We start from the raw sequence: 18,985 nt of genomic DNA on the forward strand, positions 1-18,985 counted from the left end.
GCTATTTTAAACACTCTCCATCCAATATCATAATATTTTGAATCCCACTCAAGACCTGCTGAAGTGGTTGTACAATGTATATTGTTTTTTCACATAAAAGGTGACTGTCTGAAGGACTTCCAGTGCTCAGTGAGACTGATACCCCTAACAAAATATACATATTCAGCAACTTCATGTTTCAATCCATTATCTCAGTAGATGCAACACAGGGAAGCGAGAGACTCCATTTCTCCTCCTGGGAAACCCTTGGGTCAGGTCACCTATATGCATTCTCTAGAAGAATTGATCAAGGGCATCAAAAACTCTTGACCTGAACATAAAGTCTTACATTTGCCACCTCAGAATGGGGGAAGAGATCAAAATTACTCAATGTTATTACTGACATGAGAATCACAAGTGGATATTTTTGCATCTAACCTTATATACAATGGTTCTTAGATTTTCTACTGCATTATTATTATTATTTTCCCCAACCATCTTGTTTTTCATTCCTTGCAGCTTTTATTTGTCAATTTGAGATTTCCATCAGAATATTAGAGACCAAAAGGCCAGCAGATGTTTGAAATGACACAGACTGGGCCTTAGAATGAAGGCTATAAATCTACATGACATCTCCCATAGGTGCCTGAGGCCTTTTCAGTTGGCTTCAGTAGTCACGAGCCAAGTGAGTTCCTTGTTTGTTATGCATATGTTCTGTATAATAGAGGATTAGGGGAGTTTTTCTTTGTCATATGAGTCCGAGAGGAGAACAGGTGAGTTGGATTTAAAAGATCTGCATGGGATTGATACAAGGAACTGATATTGCTTCATTGATTCCTTTGCTGATCAGCTCAGGTTAATTATTTCCATGGTCAACGCAACTTTGCCTTGGGTTGGATCTCAAACAGCCCAATTTCACATTGTACAGACAGTAGCTTTGCTTTTCTCTATTTAGCTGATTTGTGACCGTGTGTAGGGGATTATTTCTAGAATTTGGGCCATTGGATATTAGATATTGCTCCTTTTGTGCTCTGAAAAATAAATTATAGTTGAGGGGAAGTCCCAAATGTGTTAAATGTTCAATATACTGTAGTTATCTATGGAAACATGTTCTACGTTCTGTATTCCTGAGTCTTTCAATTGATGGCTCAGAATAATCTATCCAAAAGGTCTTCATCTTACCTTGAATCATCTTAAAGGGGCTGTTCACCTTTAACTTATCTTTTAGTATGACGTAGCGAGGGATAGTCTGAGACAGTTTGGAATTGGTTTTAGTTTTTTATTATTTGTGTTATTTAGCTTTTTATTCAGCAGCTCTCCAGTTTGCCGTTTCAGCCATCTGGTTGCTAGGGTCTAAATTCCCCTAGCAACCATGCACTGATTTGAATAAGAGACTGGAATATGAATAGGAGAGGAATTAAAGAGAAAGATGAGAAATACAAAGTAGCGATAACAATACATTTGTAGCCTTACAGAGCATTTGTTATTAGATGGGGTCAGTGATCCCAGGTTGAAAGCTGGAAATAGAAGAAGGCAAATGATTCAAAAACTATAGAAAAGAAAACAAGAAGGCCAATTGAAAAGTTGCTTACAATTATTCATTCAATAACATTACCCCCCTTTAACCGAATAACTAGGAAACCAACTTAGAAATGAGATATGGAGACATGAGGTCATTTGCAGCACAAATACAACCCTTCAACATAGACATGGAGCACTTAGGGGCCGATTCACTAACTTCGAGTGAAGGATTTGAAGTAAAAAAACTTGGAATTTCGAAGTGTTTTTTGGGCTACTTCGACCATCGAATGGGCTACTTCGACCTTCGACTACGACTTCGACTTCGAATCGAAGGATTCGAACTAAAAATCGTTCGACTATTCGACCATTCGATAGTCGAAGTACTGTCTCTTTAAGAAAAAACTTCGACCCCCTAGTTCGCCATCTAAAACCTATTGAAAATGTTAGCCTATGGGGAAGGTCCCTATAGGCTTGCCTAAATTTTTTTTGGTCGAAGGATAATCCTTCGATCGATGGATTAAAATCCTTCGAATCGAACGATTATTCCTTCAAACGAATGATCGAACTATTTGCGCTAAAATCCTTCGACTACGATATTTGAAGTCGAAGGATTTTAATTCCCAGTGGAATATCGATGGTTAATTAACCCTCGATATTCGACCCTTGGTGAATCGGCCCCTTAATGTGTGACAGGAGGGACGGAGATAGGGCAAAGGTCGGTTCAGCCAACAATACAGGGCTAGTCAAGAACAGGCAGGGGCCAAGGAACAGAGAAACATAAATAAAAACATAATAAATGAATAAAAAATAATCAATGAGGGAACCTCAATTCATAACATTATACCAATTTCAAAATTCATTCAAATTAATTTTGAAATTAATATAGTGTTATGAACTGAGGTCAGAAGTGTGTATGAATTAATAAGGTTCCCTCATCAAAATAGAAAAAGACAAAAACGTAATTGATTTGCACTGACGGCAGATTTACCCCGGGGTTTAGAAGAGATGCACAATCAGAGTCTGCGGGTGATACTCAGTTGTAGCTCAGATGTATTGTGCGGCAGGATCTTTTGTTCAACATAATGTTGTCTTGCAGACGTGACCAGAAGGTGGGGAACTAAATCAAAATGAAAACATTTCTTCCGCTCCTTCTTGGTAAGTATCGCCAATTTCAGCTTTTTGTACAAGTTTCTACAGTTCCAAAACAAATTAAATTAATTCAAAATAAATATTGACTTTTCTTTCAGTTGCGACGGTGTGTTTCGGAGACTTGGCCACCGGTAAGGTTACTGCAGGAGTGTTCAGCCAACTGGGAGGGTGGGGGGTAATTGCTGCGGCTTTTTACTGATAGAACAATATATAGTATGTTTTATTAATTTAAGATAAAATAAAATTGCTAAATATTCGGGAAATATTCTTTGTGTCCTACAAACACTATTAAATATACCAGCAGGACTGAAATGTTATATTCAAACTCCATCAGTGACTTCTAATAGCATATACTGTACATATCATTATTATTTAAAGAAGGGGTACATAGTAACATAGTAAGTTAGGTTGAAAAAAGACACACGTCCATCAAGTTCAACCTTTTAAGTCTATATATAACCTGCCTAACTGCCAGTTGATCCAGAGGAAGGCAAAAACCCATCTGAAGCCTCTCCAATTTGCCTCAGAGGGGGAAAAATTCCTTCCTGACTCCAAAATGCAATGGGACCAGTCCCTGGATCAACTTGTACTATGAGCTATCTCCCATATCCCTGTATTCCCTCACTTGCTAAACACCATCCAACCCCTTCTTATACCTATCTAATGTATCAGCCTGTACCCCTGATTCACTTCCCAGCTCTCCCTGTAACACCCCTTTCCCTCCTCTAATCTCATTGGCTCCCTCCTGTCTGCTGGGAGGAGCTACTGGTGAATAAAGCATCCGACCCTTCCTTGTACCTATCTAATGTATCAGCCTGTACCCCTGATTCACTTCCCAGCTCTCCCTGTAACACCCCTTTCCCTCCTCTAATCTCATTGGCTCCCTCCTGTCTGCTGGGAGGATCTACTGGTGAATAAAGCATCCGACCCTTCCTTGTACCTATCTAATGTATCAGCCTGTACCCCTGATTCACTTCCCAGCTCTCCCTGTAACACCCCTTTCCCTCCTCTAATCTCATTGGCTCCCTCCTGTCTGCTGGGAGGAGCTACTGGTGAGTAAAGCATCCGACCCTTCCTTGTACCTATCTAATGTATCAGCCTGTACCACTGATTCACTTCCCAGCTCTCCCTGTAACACCCCTTTCCCTCCTCTAATCTCATTGGCTCCCTCCTGTCTGCTGGGAGGAGCTACTGGTGAATAAAGCATCCGACCCTTCCTTATACCTATCTAATGTATCGGCCTGTACCACTGATTCAGGGAGACAATTCCACATCTTCACAGCTCTCACTGTAACAAACCCCTTCCCAATATTTAGCCGGAACCTCTTTTCTTCTAATCGGAATGGGTGACCTTGTGTCAGCTGGAAAGACCTACTGGTAAATAAATCATTATATAGATTATTATATGATCCCCTTATATATTTATACATAGTTATCATATCACCCCTTAAGCGCCTCTTCTCCAGCGTGAACATCCCCAATTTGGCCAGTCTTTCCTCATAGCTAAGATTTTCCCTTTACCAGCTTAGTTGCCCTTCTCTGTACCCTCTCTCAGGGCCGCCATCAGGGGGGCACAGGGCGGGGGGTCAGTTGTACCGGGCACCGCAGGTATTTGTGTATAAGCGGGGCCCAGCCATGCTTCACTTACTTTATTAGCTGGGCCCCCCTGCTGTCAGTGTGCTGAAATCATCAGAAAAGAGCACAGGAGCTCCGGTGCGTGTATGATCATACGTGCATGATTTTTCTCATTTTCAGTTCTCTGTATACTCATTGGTTGATTAAGTTTACAGGGATCGGATAGGTGAAGTAGGATCTTCCCCTCCAGCCTATCCAATCCCAATGCAGCTTTACCGGAACTTAAACTTAATCAACCATTGAGTATACAGAGAACTGAATAGCAGAAAAATTATGCACGTATGGGATTTCCAGTCTTCTCTTCTGATGCTTGCAGCACCCTGACAGCAGGGGGGTACCCCTTAGCTCTGGCAAGCTATTTTTTAAAATTTTTCAGGGGGGGGGGGCTGTCCACCATTTTTTTTTTTTTTTTTAAACTTAAAGGAGGGTGCAACAGTGGATTTTAAAAACTTGTGTGGGGCCCAGGCCATTAGTATTTTCTTTTCTTGCAGGGGGCCCCTGATCACCAATGACTTTTATAAACATGTGTGTGTGTGCGGGTGGCCACCAATGGCTTTTTATAACTTAGGGGGGTTTAATGTGTGTGTCTGTGTGGGTTGGGTGAGATATGGGGTGGGGCTTGGGGGTGGGCGGGACCAGGGGGCCCAGAAAATGTAGCGGTACAGGGCCCCTTGATTTCTGAAGGCGGCCCTGCCCTCTCTTATACAATAATGTCCTGTTTGAGTGATGGAGACCAAAACTGTACGGCATATTCTAGATGGGGCCTTACCAGTGCTCTATACAGTGGGACCCCCTCCTCCCGTGACTCTCTGCCCCATTTAATACAAGTCAAGACCTTATTTGCCCTTGATGCTGCTGACTGGCATTACTTGCTACAGACAAGTTTATTATCTACAAGGACTCCAAGCTCCGTCTCCATTATGGATTTGCCTAGTGCAGTCCCATTAAGGGTATAAGTGGATATTGTTACATCCCAGGTGCAGGACTTTACATTTATCAACATTGAATCTCATTTGCCACTTAGCTGCCCAGATTGCCAGTTAGTCAAGATCCTGTTGCAAGTGCCACATCCTGGATGGAATTAATTGGGCTGATAGTTTTGTCTCATCTGCAAACACTGATACATTACTTACAACACCCTCCCCTAAGGGTAAGGGCACACCTAGAGATTCGGGGAGATTTAGTTGCCCGGTGACTAATCGCCTCTTCTTTGGGGCAACTAATCTCCCCAAACTGCTTCCCCGTGTCTTCCGCCAGCTTTAAAGCACTCGTGGCGATTCGATTTCCGAAGTCGCCCGAAGTTTACTCATGAGGCAACTTCGGGCGATTTTGTAAATTGAAGCGCCATGAGTGCATTGCACTGGTGTTTTCTCATTCAAGCAGGTGGAAGGGAGGAAGAAAGCAGTTCGGGGAGATTGTTGCCATGCAGAAGAGGCGATTAGTCACAGGGCAACTAAATCTCCCCGAATCTGCCCGTCTGCCCTTAGCCTTATAATACATGAGTGATACTCAGAGTTCCCTGTATAACTCAGCCTGCAGCCTTGTGCCTTTATATGGTCACAGAACAACCCCTCAGTGACTTCTAATATCCTTATCATTTACAGTAGGGGGTACATTATCCCTTATAATACATGAGTGATACTCAGAGTTCCCTGTATAACTCAGCCTGCAGCCTTGTGCCTTTATATGGTCACAGAACAACCCCTCAGTGACTTCTAATATCCTTATCATTTACAGTAGGGGGTACATTATCCCTTATAATACATGAGTGATACTCAGAGTTCCCTGTATAACTCAGCCTGCAGACTTGTGCCTTTATATGGTCACAGAACAACCCCTCAGTGACTTCTAATATCCTTATCATTTACAGTAGGGGGTACATTATCCCTTATAATACATGAGTGATACTCAGAGTTCCCTGTATAACTCAGCCTGCAGCCTTGTGCCTTTATATGGTCACAGAACAACCCCTCAGTGACTTCTAATATCCTTATCATTTACAGTAGGGGGTACATTATCCCTTATAATACATGAGTGATACTCAGAGTTCCCTGTATAACTCAGCCTGCAGACTTGTGCCTTTATATGGTCACAGAACAACCCCTCAGTGACTTCTAATATCCTTATCATTTACAGTAGGGGGTACATTATCCCTTATAATACATGAGTGATACTCAGAGTTCCCTGTATAACTCAGCCTGCAGCCTTGTGCCTTTATATGGTCACAGAACAACCCCTCAGTGACTTCTAATATCCTTATCATTTACAGTAGGGGGTACATTATCCCTTATAATACATGAGTGATACTCAGAGTTCCCTGTATAACTCAGCCTGCAGCCTTGTGCCTTTATATGGTCACAGAACAACCCCTCAGTGACTTCTAATATCCTTATCATTTACAGTAGGGGGTACATTATCCCTTATAATACATGAGTGATACTCAGAGTTCCCTGTATAACTCAGCCTGCAGCCTTGTGTCTTTATATGGTCACAGAACAGCCCCTCAGTGACTTCTAATATCCTTATCATTTACAGTAGGGGGTACATTATCCCTTATAATACATGAGTGATACTCAGAGTTCCCTGTATAACTCAGCCTTGTGCCTTTATATACACAAACTAACACGGCTGTTTTTCCTTTACAGATCCAATACTCTATCCATATGGTCCATCAGATGGAGACAAAGTAACCCCCAAAAAAGATGACGGGGCAACTAGTGCCATTCCTATCTCTACTGTTTTTATCTTTTTTGGAAAGAAACATAATTCGCTCTATGTAAGTGCCCTTCGTTCGGTTAGGAGCAGTGTCAGTCACTGGAGATAAAAATTTTCAGGAAACCACTTTCTATATTCTTAGGATTTATCTGACCTTCTTGTTTGTTCCTTTCTAATGGCTGCACTGCTGGTCCTGACTATTTAAAAAATATAGCAGAAGACCTGTGAAGAAACATGCAGGAGAGCTGCCTTCTGCTACTTTTGGAGGGAGCAGTGGTGCTCAATGTTGTATTTATGTGGCTTTTTCATGTCAGCCGGGAGTAGAATTTTAGATACTTTCACATATATATGACTGTGTAACAAATTCTATAGTCACACACTGCCACCCTCTGGATAAAGATGGCGTAACAGCTGCTAATCTTTCTGCCCATGTGATCTTTCTTGAGGATTGTGACCTCCCTCCTTTGCATTTCTAGGTGAACAACAATGGGGTGATCTCTTTTGGCGTGGCCGTGTCCAGCTACACCCCTAATGCTTTCCCTCTGGCAGACGGAAGCCCCTTTGTTGCTCCCTACTGGGGGGACGTTAACAATGAAATAGCAGGGACAGTTTATTACCGTGAAAGCAAAGACCCAAATCTATTGGAGAGGATATCCAATGACATGAGGAAGTACTATCCAAACTTTAATTATAGGGCCACATGGGCCTTTGTCGCCACTTGGGATAAAGTCGCCTACTTTGGATCAAGATCTAAAAAGGTTTGTGCCATGGGGTGGGAAAGGGCAATTATATATACACATGTATGAGATCCATTATCCGGAAACCCGTTATCCAGAAATATTTAAATTATGAAAAGGCCATCTCCCATAGACTCCATTTAATAAAATAAATTGGGACTTGGAGTTTTCAACTAGAAAATCATATATTTGCCTCCAATAAGGATTAATTATATCTTAGTTGGGATCAAGGACAAGCTACTGTTTTATTATTACACTGAAAAAGGAAATCATTCATATATAAGTGGATTATTTCGATTAAATGGAGTCAATGGGAGATGACTATCCTGTAATATGGAGCTTTCTGGATAACAGGTTGATGTCATTAGTAAAAACAAATGTGGTTACTAGCTGGCTGTTATGTTTCTGTCCCAGCTGGGAAAAACATACTGATTATCAATGGGAAATAGAGATACAATTTTACTTTTATCTCTTTCTGTATTTAAAGGCAGATTAAGGGCTGCCAAAAATTTAGTATATATATTTACTGTATTTTATATACTGATGTTACTGTACCAGCCCACAGGTTCAGCAGCCCTATAACAGTAATGCTCCAGGCTTTCACAGTTGTCCCCTCTTTTTTTTGTTAGGCCTCTTTTGTTTGTCAGTGGCTCTGCACATGCTCAGTAGGCTCTTAGCTTCTTTTGGGAAGCTGAGCTTAGGGGTCGGAGGAAATCATCAAAACATTAGCAGAAAGTGAGGTTCCATCAGTCATAAAACGGAGTCAGTTTTGATGCAGAATGCACTGTTTTCTCTGCTGCCATGTAATGTGAATCCAAATTAATTACTAATCAGCCTTATATTGTGACATTTCTATTCTATGTGTACTGTATATTGTGAGTGGGTCCCTAAGCTCAGTAAGTGACAGCAGCACAGAGCATGTGAATCAGTGAATCAGCAGAAAAGAAGATGGGGAGCTACTGGGGCATCTTTGGAGACACAGACCTGCTGCCATAGAATGTATTTCTTCTAAAGTAAATTTCAAAAGTGCTCTGAGGAGCAAGCTTTAGTTTCCCTTTAATATGTTCAAATATAATAGAAAAGGCAGTGGTGCTGCTGTGACATTCAGAGGAGAAATACACATTATACAAGGCAGATATGTCTCCATTACAATTTGATGACAAATAGAACTTTTCCTTTTCCTACAAGATTTATTGATGAAATTCTCACGGATTCCATGAAAGCGAATAGGATATTAAACAGCAGGGGCATTTGCCTCCCATCCACCCCAACTGCTGCCAAAATATACAAAGAGGAGACTCATGATATCCATGTGGGTGATTAATTACACTCAGATATCAGATGTTGTGCTCCCATTACTGACAGCCAAGAGGAAAAGGTGCAATGTGCAAAAGAGGCGTTTTTACCCCAATGCAGAATTTCCCCCCCAAATTCCAGAGTCGTTTTTACCCCAATGCAGAATTTCTCCCCTGAATTCCAGCATTGTTGCACCAAATTCCAAATTCTGCACATGCGTTAGCTCTAGCACCAGTTTGCCAAGACCAAGAAAGATGCACAACCTATGCCCAACTAGCAGATTATATGCAGGAGAATCCTGCACCTATTGGAGATGTAAACTTTCATTTCTTTTATTTTCTTTTTATCCAGTCAAGATATTAGTCTTAGATTTTTTTTTACAATTTTATAAAGAAATGGAAAAGACTGCCATCTGCGGATTGGTTCCATTGACAGGCCTGAAATTCAGAAGAACATTTTGGAGGAACAAGAAGAAGAACTTAGAACAAAGAAGGACCATCTGCCTTTGCCCTGGTCATTTCTAAGCAGAACAACATTCCTTTTCTTCTTCTGAAATTTCTTCCTGACTGATTAGAAGTTGGCCGTGTTGTTTCCATTTTATTATATCAGCAATGAAATAAAACTGCACGGGTAGCAAGGCACTAGAACTCTATGCATGTCGTACCTACATATGTATCTCTGATCTTTGTTGCACCCACCATAATGCCCTCTTTTTGTTAATGAAGCCAAGAGAGTGCAAAGGCATATCCTCCAAATAACAACACAGCTTCAGTATTATTGTACTTTCTAGATTTTTCATCCTTTTTATGAGGAATTATCCATGTTGAATTCTTTACTTTTATTTTGCTCTCAGACAAACACTTTCCAGGCTGTCCTGACCACCGACGGCAAACTAGCCTTCATCATCTTGAATTATGGGATCATTACTTGGACAACAGGAAAGGCCAGCGGTGGAGATCCTCTTACAGGATTAGGAGGTATCCCAGCACAGGTAACTCATTGTAATACAAAACTGGGTCATACTAAAGTGCTTTTGGAATTTCAAGAGTCTCTGTAGTTACTTAGCTAGTAGGGCACCAGAAGATATGCTAATAGACGTATCATTTAGTCCAACTGTCTATTTGATCAACATCAACATCTAATGTTTCTTTTTATCTGTAACCTTGTTATGGGCTAAGGGGCCCAGCCTGAAGGTCAGTTAGGGGGAGATTTGGGGTGAGTGCTTATTTGTACCCTGGGTACCCCTGGAACTATAGCAGGGTGACACCCCAATGTTTCTATATATCTGTAACCTTGTTATGAGCTAAGGGGGTCCAGTCTGAAGGTCAGTTAGGGGGAGATTTGGGGTGAGTGTTTATTTGTGCCCTGGGTACCCCTGGAACTATAGCAGGGTGACACCCCAATGTTTATATATATCTGTAACCTTGTTATGAGCTAAGGGGGCCCAGTCTGAAGGTCAGTTAGGGGGAGATTTGGGGTGAGTGTTTATTTGTACCCTGGGTACCCCTGGAACTATAGCAGGGTGACTGTTACCCCAATGTTTCTATATATCTGTAATCTTGTTATGAGCTAAGGGGGCCCAGTCTAAAGGTCAGTTAGGGGGAGATTTGGTGTGAGTGGGTATTTGTACTCTGGGTACCCCTGGATATAGTGTATCTATATACAAGTATCTAATACTTTACTATGAACTATGGGGTCTAGCCTAAATGCCAGTTAGGGCACAATTTAGGGATTTCTCTTCTGCATATTTCTCTAAGTACTTAAGAGAGATGGTTATAGACACCTTACCAGTGTTATAAGTAAAGAGACCTCGGTCATATCTATGTTGTGGGGGTGAATCTAAAAAGAATCTACAAAACCGTGTTCCATTGGAAAGTGGCCATTTCTATGGGTAGACATTTTTCCTGTCTTTCAGGCTGGTTTCAACAGTGGAGACAAGACTAATTACTTTAATATTCCTGGGTCAAGGACACCTGATATCATTAACATTAATAAGACATCCAATGTAAATACCCCTGGGCGCTGGCTCTTCGAGGTGGACAAGTTCAGGGTTGCAGGTGGATGTGTCTATGAAGGTACTTTATATCTGGGATGTTTTGAAATGATTAGAGTGCCCCACATGTATGGTTCCCAAATTCATTCTATTAGCTGTTGTTGGCCCATGCCATATGATATTCATAGTGCTATAATCTCCCAGAATACACCCATTTGGCCACAATTTGTTGCACCTTTGCCATTTTTTTTACCTCTACAGCAGTTTCAGGTGATCTAGAGCAGAGTGTTAATAAAGTTATTCTGCTGTTTTCAGCTAATTTTGTGAAATACAACGAGACCTTCTGGAAGGATCCCACCTGTGAGACGAAGTGCACATGCAACATGGATGGGGACGTGGAGTGCGAGGAGGAATGGTGCTCCGGCAATTTGCTCTGTCAGCCATCGACCTGGCACTACTCATGCAGAATTGGCATTGGCCAATGCTTTTAAGTTCACTCATCAAATATTTCCCTTTGTATTGTCATCACTTTTAATTTTTTTTACATGAGCTTGAGTAGTGTTCTGTTCTTTCCTTCACATTGGAGATTCAGATTTCCTATTTTTAGCTTATAATGTTAATGAATATGTGCTTTGTCTTTGCTAAGCCTCCCTATCTCTTTCGCTCAGAGGTGTCTTCAAGCATCAATGAAGTAGATATGTTATAGATGCCATTGATTCTATTTTGTCTTGTGGGATACTTGCCCCCCTACTGGGATTGCTACTACAATTCAGATGATAGTATTCCCTGCCCAACATTTTGTAGAGAGAGAAAGAGACATAAATACCCCATTAGCCTCTTTTCTACCTCTTTCAAACCAATCTGAAAATGCTAGAGGTCAGTGGCCATAGAAACAAGATTTACAATCTCAAGTTCTTCATTCTTCTGGCAGCAGCAGAAACAGAACTACAGTAGCACTATGCCATCACGTCAATGGTTTATGACATCTACTAGGGTTGTAGCCACGGCTGCTTATAGAGATCACATTGGATAAGCCAATGATCAGTGGAGGCCCAGTGCAAGAAGCAGTGCTCTTTCTGTTAAATGAAACTTACAGCTATAAATGGGCCTCTAAAATTGAACTGGCACCACATTACCAACCGCCCTTGAGTGGCAACAAGCCATATTGCACTTCACCCTCCTACATGTGAATGTAATTTATATATGAAAGGGTATTCATTGCGATAACATCCAAATGGCAAATGCTGTTGTCTTTGCATCTGCTCCACTGCTTAGAAAGACCAAGTTCTCCTCAGCAGAAAAGCTGTGACCTTTCTATTTCTTATGCTAAATGCTTGAGAACTGCACATACACATTCACTACCATGAAAACTGAATACTGCTTTGTGATACTATGAGTGAACCGAATTTAGCCGAATAACAAAAAAAAAAATCCTCAACAAAAGATTTGGCTCTACCTTGACTTGAATCCTGGATTCTCTGTATCTCTACTCATTGCATTATGTTTCGTCTTCTAAGTTTTAAAAGCAGGGTTAGAAATATGAAATAAAGCCTCTCATGTATTCCATTCAAAACTGGGCGCATACCTGTTCTATCTTTCTTTCCCCTTTCTCCCCCCCCTTTTTTTCTTTGCCTCTTATTTCTTCCCCCCCTTTCCTACTCTACCTTTTCACGTTTCCTTTCTTTGCCTTTAAATTGAGATAAAAATTAGAGCCTCCTCAGCTGTACACACAGTTAATCTGTTTTATGATAATATTGACTATCCTTCAGTATGGCATGACATTTGCTTATCCTTAACAATGTTGATGATCAATGCATTCTACATGTACGACTGTATCTTTTTTTTCTGCTCTTTCTTTAATAAAATTATAAGTTACAAAAAAAAAAGAAATATGAAATAAAGAATTATTTGCATAACTTAAAAAAAAATCTAGATTCTTTGCATATACCGTAAGTTCTTTTCTGGGGAGATGTCATTGGTCAATATTAAAAGCAAACGATAAAACATTCTAGCATGACAAGAGGACTTCATTGATGTTTACAGAAAGTCTTTAATGACTTGGCGAAGGTATGATGGCTCTCATATTTGACTAGGCTCTCTGGTGGACTTTTCAGTTCCTTATGAATATATTCAGTTCAGTCCTTGGGAGTTGAGATACCTGATGGCTTGTGGAAAGTCAGCGCTCGAATACTGCGGTATCTTTTACAGGATGGCAGGAGGGTAAAGAGATGATGTGCAGCAGGGGCGTAACTACAGAGGAAGCAGACCCTGCGGCTGCAGGGGGGCCCAGGAGGTACAGGGGGCCCCATGAGGCTCTCATTGATGAGCAATTTGAACATATATTGGTAAAACAGGACAAACACTGGATATGTTGGGGGCCCTAAAATTAATTTGCTGTGGGGCCCAGCAACATCTAGTTACACCACTGATGTGCAGGGTGGGTGCTATCCCTGACAATGCTGGTCGCCTTCTGGAGACAGCGGATGTGGTAAATATCCATAATGGCAGGTAGTGAGACCCCAATGATCTTTTCCACTGTCCTCACCACCCGCTACAGGATCTTGCGATCTGATACAGAGCAGTTTCCATACCAGGTAGTGATGCAGCTGCATAAAATGCTTTCAATAGACACTCTGTAGAAGATAGTGTGAATGGGTGGTGGAAGGTGGGCTTTTTTCAGCTTTCGCAGAAAGTAGAGACGCTGCTGTGCTTTCTTCACTATAGAGCTGGTGTTAAGGGACCAGGAGAGGTTCTCCACCAGATGTCCCCCAAGGAATTTGTTGCACTTGACAATTTCCACCAGAGATCCGTCAGATTTACAGTGGAGAATGATCCCCACGTGTTCTCCTGAAGTCAATTTTGTGTTATAAACAAAGGAGACACTTAGGGGTTAGAAATGATAATGAAAGCAAATAGCTCCACACATGTTTGGATCCTTATGTATCACATGTAGAGATACTTGATCCGTTCAATGCCCAATATCTTGGTCTACCATAGTAACATAGAAACATAGTAAAGTTAGGTTGACTTCTTCTTCTGTATTTTTAGAGTGCCAACATATTGTGCAGCACTGTAAAATGAATGTGCTTATATGAATTACACGCATAGAACATACAGAGTTACATACAAAACAACCAGTGCTGGTACAAAAGGTGGGAAAGTCCCTGTCCAAAATAACTAACAATATTAAAGGGAAGGGAATTAGACACAAGGTGTGGAAGTGGGAAAGATCAAAAATATGCAGAAGAGAGATGTAGCACATGGTATTGCATTTGGTAAAAGAGTGAGGGTAGGCTTCTCTAAATAAGTTTGCTTCAAGAGATCTTTTGAAAGCAGAAAGGTTGGGAGAAAGTGGGACAGAGCGTGGGAGAGAATTCCAGAGGAGGGGTGCAGCGCTTGCAAAGTCTTGAAGGCCAGTGTGTGAGGAGGTAGAGGAGAGTAGTAAGTGGTTGGGTGAGTATCTAGAAATGAGTTCAGAGATGTAGGGCGGTGCAGAGTTATGGGTGTATAAAATGGTGGTAGAGGAAGATTTGTGGTTAGGGGCCTAAACATCAACACATATGGAAGCTTTAGCGTTTCTAATGCCGACAGACTCCTGCTGCACAAATATGGCAGCCCCCTCATAGAGAACCATGAGGGATCAGATAGACAATGGGTATTGGGAAAATAATTCTGTGGCAAAATTATAAATAGTATGCAAAGACAATGTCATGATCTATGCAATAAAGGTTTCATTTCTGGTGTCGGCATTTCTTTCATAACAAACAGAGGACTTGCCTTGATACCACTTTTTGAGGTAGAGTATGGTCTCCAGTCCCCTATGGCCTCTTGTATTAATTCATTTTCTTGAAATTATAAAGAACAGGCTATGGTGGCTGATCACAGAGAATCCTGTAGAAGTGGACTCATGGCTTTTCACATGCAAAAAAACAGAACACCCATAAATGCTTTAATAAAAAATACAAATTGCATTTCATGTTTAATTTGGTAATTATACAGATTTTTGTGTGTGGGTGACAGGTCCACTTAACATGAATGTTTGGGGTAATGTAAGGGAAATCTAACACACTGGTAACCAGGCATTCAGTAGGGGTGTGAAGTGCAAGAGAAGATGATAGATAGATAGATAGATAGATAGACAGACAGACAGACAGACAGACAGACAGACAGACAGACAGACAGACAGACAGACAGATAGATAGATAGATAGATAGATAGATAGATAGATAGATGATAGATAGATAGATAGATAGATAGATAGATAGATGATAGATAGATAGATGATAGATAGATAGATAGATAGATAGATAGATAGATAGATAGATAGATAGATGATAGATAGATAGATAGATGATAGATAGATAGATAGATAGATAGATAGATAGATAGATAGATAGATAGATGATAGATAGATAGATAGATAGATAGATAGATAGATAGATGATAGATAGATAGATAGATAGATGATAGATAGATAGATAGATAGATGATAGATAGATAGATGATAGATAGATAGATAGATTATTAGTACAGGTATGAGACCTGTTATCCAGAATTCTGATGACCTGGGGTTTTTCGGATACCTTAAGTCTATTAGAGAATCATTAAAACATTAAATAAACCCAATAGGTTGGTTTTTCTTCCAATAACAATTAATTACATCAAGTGCAAGCTACTGTTTTATTATTACAGACAAAAAGGAAATCCTTTTTAAAATTTGGATTATTTGATTATAATGGAGTCTATGGGAGATGGCCTTTCCGTAATTCAAAGCTTTCTGTATAATGGGCTTCCGGATAATGTATCCCATACCTGTTTATTCTTATTTTACAGATTGTTCATCATTCATATCAGGTTCCTGCACTCCATACACCAGGTCATTTTTGTCATAAGCCAATCACTCAGTGGTAACTGCAGCACTCGGTGCTCCAGAAGGAGACTGGCACAAAGATGGAATACATACAAACTTGGTTTAGAAAAGAATGAAAGGTAATTAAATGATGAACCAAAGTTAGCGAGGTTTCTTGGGTTACTTAAGTCATAGAAAAGTGTGAAAGTGTCGCACTCCAAGATTGTTTCAGTTGTCATAGTCACACATACTCCTAATGTAGAGTGACCAGAACAAAATGTAATCAAATAATCAAAATGAGTCTCCAGGCTTCTCAATGACATTATTGTTGTGCCTAAATCCATCCACCATATTGATTTTCAGTTTTCCCTTCATCTACTGCCTTTTTTAATGAACTGGGTATTCTAATATATCCACGAAAAGCCTTAGTCTGGACATGTGTGTAATGAGTGGATGGTCAGCTAGGATTTGATCATGTTTTCCTTCCCACCCATACTTTTATATTGTAAGTCCTCTTCATTGCCCAGCTTTCACATCCATAGTTTAATATGTGTTTCAAAATCTGATTAAAATGTGATTAGTGGGTTTATAAGTAGTGATGGGCGAATTTGGGGCGAAAAATTCGCAAAACTGTGCCGGCGTCTTGTTTTCGAGCAAAAAACGCGGAAAAAGTTATCGCGGTGGTTTCGCAAATTTATTAGCCACGAATTCGCGCCTGGCAAATAAATTCGCCCGTCTCTATTTAGAAGAACGGGTAGGGGACCTGTTATCCAGAATGCTCGGGACCAGGGGTTTTCCGGATAACGGATCTTTCTGTAATTTGGAACTTCATACCTTAAGTCTACTAGAAAATCATATAAACGTATAAAGCCAATCGGCTGGTTTTGCTTCCAATAAGCATTAATTATATCTCAGTTGGGATTAAGTACAAGCTACTGTTTTATTATTACACAGAAATAGATCTGTTATCCAGAAACCCGTGATCCAGAAAGCTCTAACTCTAACTCAGGCTCTAACTCTAACTCAGGCTCTAGCTGGCCTGTAGGCAAATGGTGAAAGATCTAATGGTACTTATTCAATGAATGGTCTTCAAATCCCAACCTAAAATACAGTTAGGGGACGATCATATGGGATTTAAACCTCAAGATCCCATCTCAGCCACTCAGATGGCCTCTAAGAGATGCACTTAAAATCAAAGAGCTGCAGTTAAAATCATATATTTCTAGTGATGGGCGAATTTATTCGACGCCCACGAAAATTCGCCCCGAAAAAATTCGCTGGCGTCAAAGAAAATTTTCGCCGGCGTCAAAAAAAAAAACAACAGGCGCCGGCGTCAAAAACGAGATGCCAGCGCCATTTCGCAAATTTTTTGCCCATCACTATATATTTCTTAACAATGATTCCTTTATTAACATTACTCTTCTAAGGAAGCATGTATGTATGATGTAGTACCTCTCACAGTCACGTAAACGTTTGTAGGTAAGACTTGATGACACTCATTATAATAAAGTATAAAGCAACTAAAGTCATTTTCAAGCAGTCCTATTTTTCCTCATAACTCCTTGGGTTACTTTCAGTATTAACTAAGTAAATAAAGTTTCAGCTTTTATTTGATTTTTTTTTATTTTGTTTGTTTTGTATGAATTTGGTCAGGTTACAGACGGTGACATCCTCCATGCCCCATAAATACACAAACCACTTATAACTAATTCCTATTTTATGGCAGTTATTAGGGATGGGCGATTTTTTTCACCTTCTTTCGCCAAAAAAATGACGCCCAGAGACTTGTATAGCGCCGTGCGTCAAAATAAAAAGGCGCGTCAAAATTTTTTTTGATGCCCATAGACTTTAATGGGCATCGGCGACATTTTGCCGGCGGTAAATTTTTGGCGAAACTAAAGGGGTCAAATTCGCCCATCCCTAGCAGTTATTGCTTGTGTAACCCTGACACCTGAAATCAGTAGGAGCAATTAGGCACCACACGTATGTTATGGTAATGAAATGCTTCTAGTGCTGAGCACAGATACTTACAGCATTTCTATTGAAGAAGTGTTGGTGAAATGTGTCTCCTCACAAGCGTTTTTTTCCAGAGAAAACAACCCCAACCCCTCATAATTTAACTCTTCCCTCCTTCTAACCAGTTTAGTTGCACTTAGTCTCTGCACTCTCTCCAGCTCATTTATATCTTTTTTAAAGAGCATGTAAAGGCAAAAAAAAATAAAATCCAATTTTTACTTTCTTAATAAAAAATAAACCTATCTCCAATATACTTTAATTAAAAAATGTGCACAGTTTTTATAAGAAACCTGACTGTCTGCAGTTAAATTCTCCCTTCATTTACTGCTGTGGATAGGAATTGTCAGACGGTCCCTAACTGCTCTGCAGGGAAACAATCCTACTTATGAACAGCAGGGGGAGCCCCCGCCTTACTTCCCAGCCATGCAGAACTCAAGCAGCTTTGTTTGTTTCCATGTAGAGCAGTAGGCGACTTTGTAGAGATTTGTATTGGATTTTATTTTGGCTTTTACATTCCCTTTACTGTTTCCAACTCCAGCTGCAGGGACAAAGATCATGGAGCCAGTTTTAAACTGATAAACTGGGATTCTATTTGGAGGATTATTTTGCTGCAGCCGCTGGTTCTGCAGAGTTGGAGAAAGTTTGTATTAAACAATACAAAAACTATAAAATCCACATTAGATTACATGACAACACAGGAGCCAGTGCAGTCTGTATATTCTGATTATTAATCAGTCTTGCTGTATCGGCTTCTGGCAGATATTATTTGACTTGTGCTGTTTTGATCATTTATGACGATCCCTAAGCAGCCCAGATACACTGAGCATGTGCACAGTCTTGGTCTTGCAAAGATGTATAACAAAGTTACAAGATGGTGACCCCCTGTGGCCAACTTTGAAAGCATAAATCATTTGTTTGATTAGGCTTGTGGTGCAGTAAGTTCATGTTTATGTTTTGTATATAAAGTACAACATTTCTAGCCTTATTCTGTTTTACACTTTACTTCCCCTTTAAGGACTGGAGTCCAAAACTGCCCCCATACTCTAGATGAGGCTTTACCAGGTACCTATAAAGAGGCAAAACATTTTTGAGTTT

At 40.4% G+C, this 18,985-nt stretch overlaps 1 protein-coding gene across 1 annotated transcript; it reads left to right on the forward strand.

Moving 5' to 3' along the window:
* Positions 1-2,602: 2,602 nt before the first annotated feature.
* On the forward strand, positions 2,603-12,911 carry tecta.2.S (tectorin alpha, gene 2 S homeolog). The gene is given in 7 exon segments (NM_001089292.1): positions 2,603-2,655; positions 2,748-2,780; positions 6,930-7,060; positions 7,476-7,757; positions 9,886-10,023; positions 10,948-11,107; positions 11,341-12,911. Coding segments are annotated over 7 exon segments (948 nt in total). The 5' UTR covers positions 2,603-2,627; the 3' UTR covers positions 11,517-12,911.
* Positions 12,912-18,985: the final 6,074 nt, after the last annotated feature.

This window comes from Xenopus laevis, chromosome 7S, assembly GCF_017654675.1.
Source record: "Xenopus laevis strain J_2021 chromosome 7S, Xenopus_laevis_v10.1, whole genome shotgun sequence".
Taxonomy (NCBI): domain Eukaryota; kingdom Metazoa; phylum Chordata; class Amphibia; order Anura; family Pipidae; genus Xenopus; species Xenopus laevis.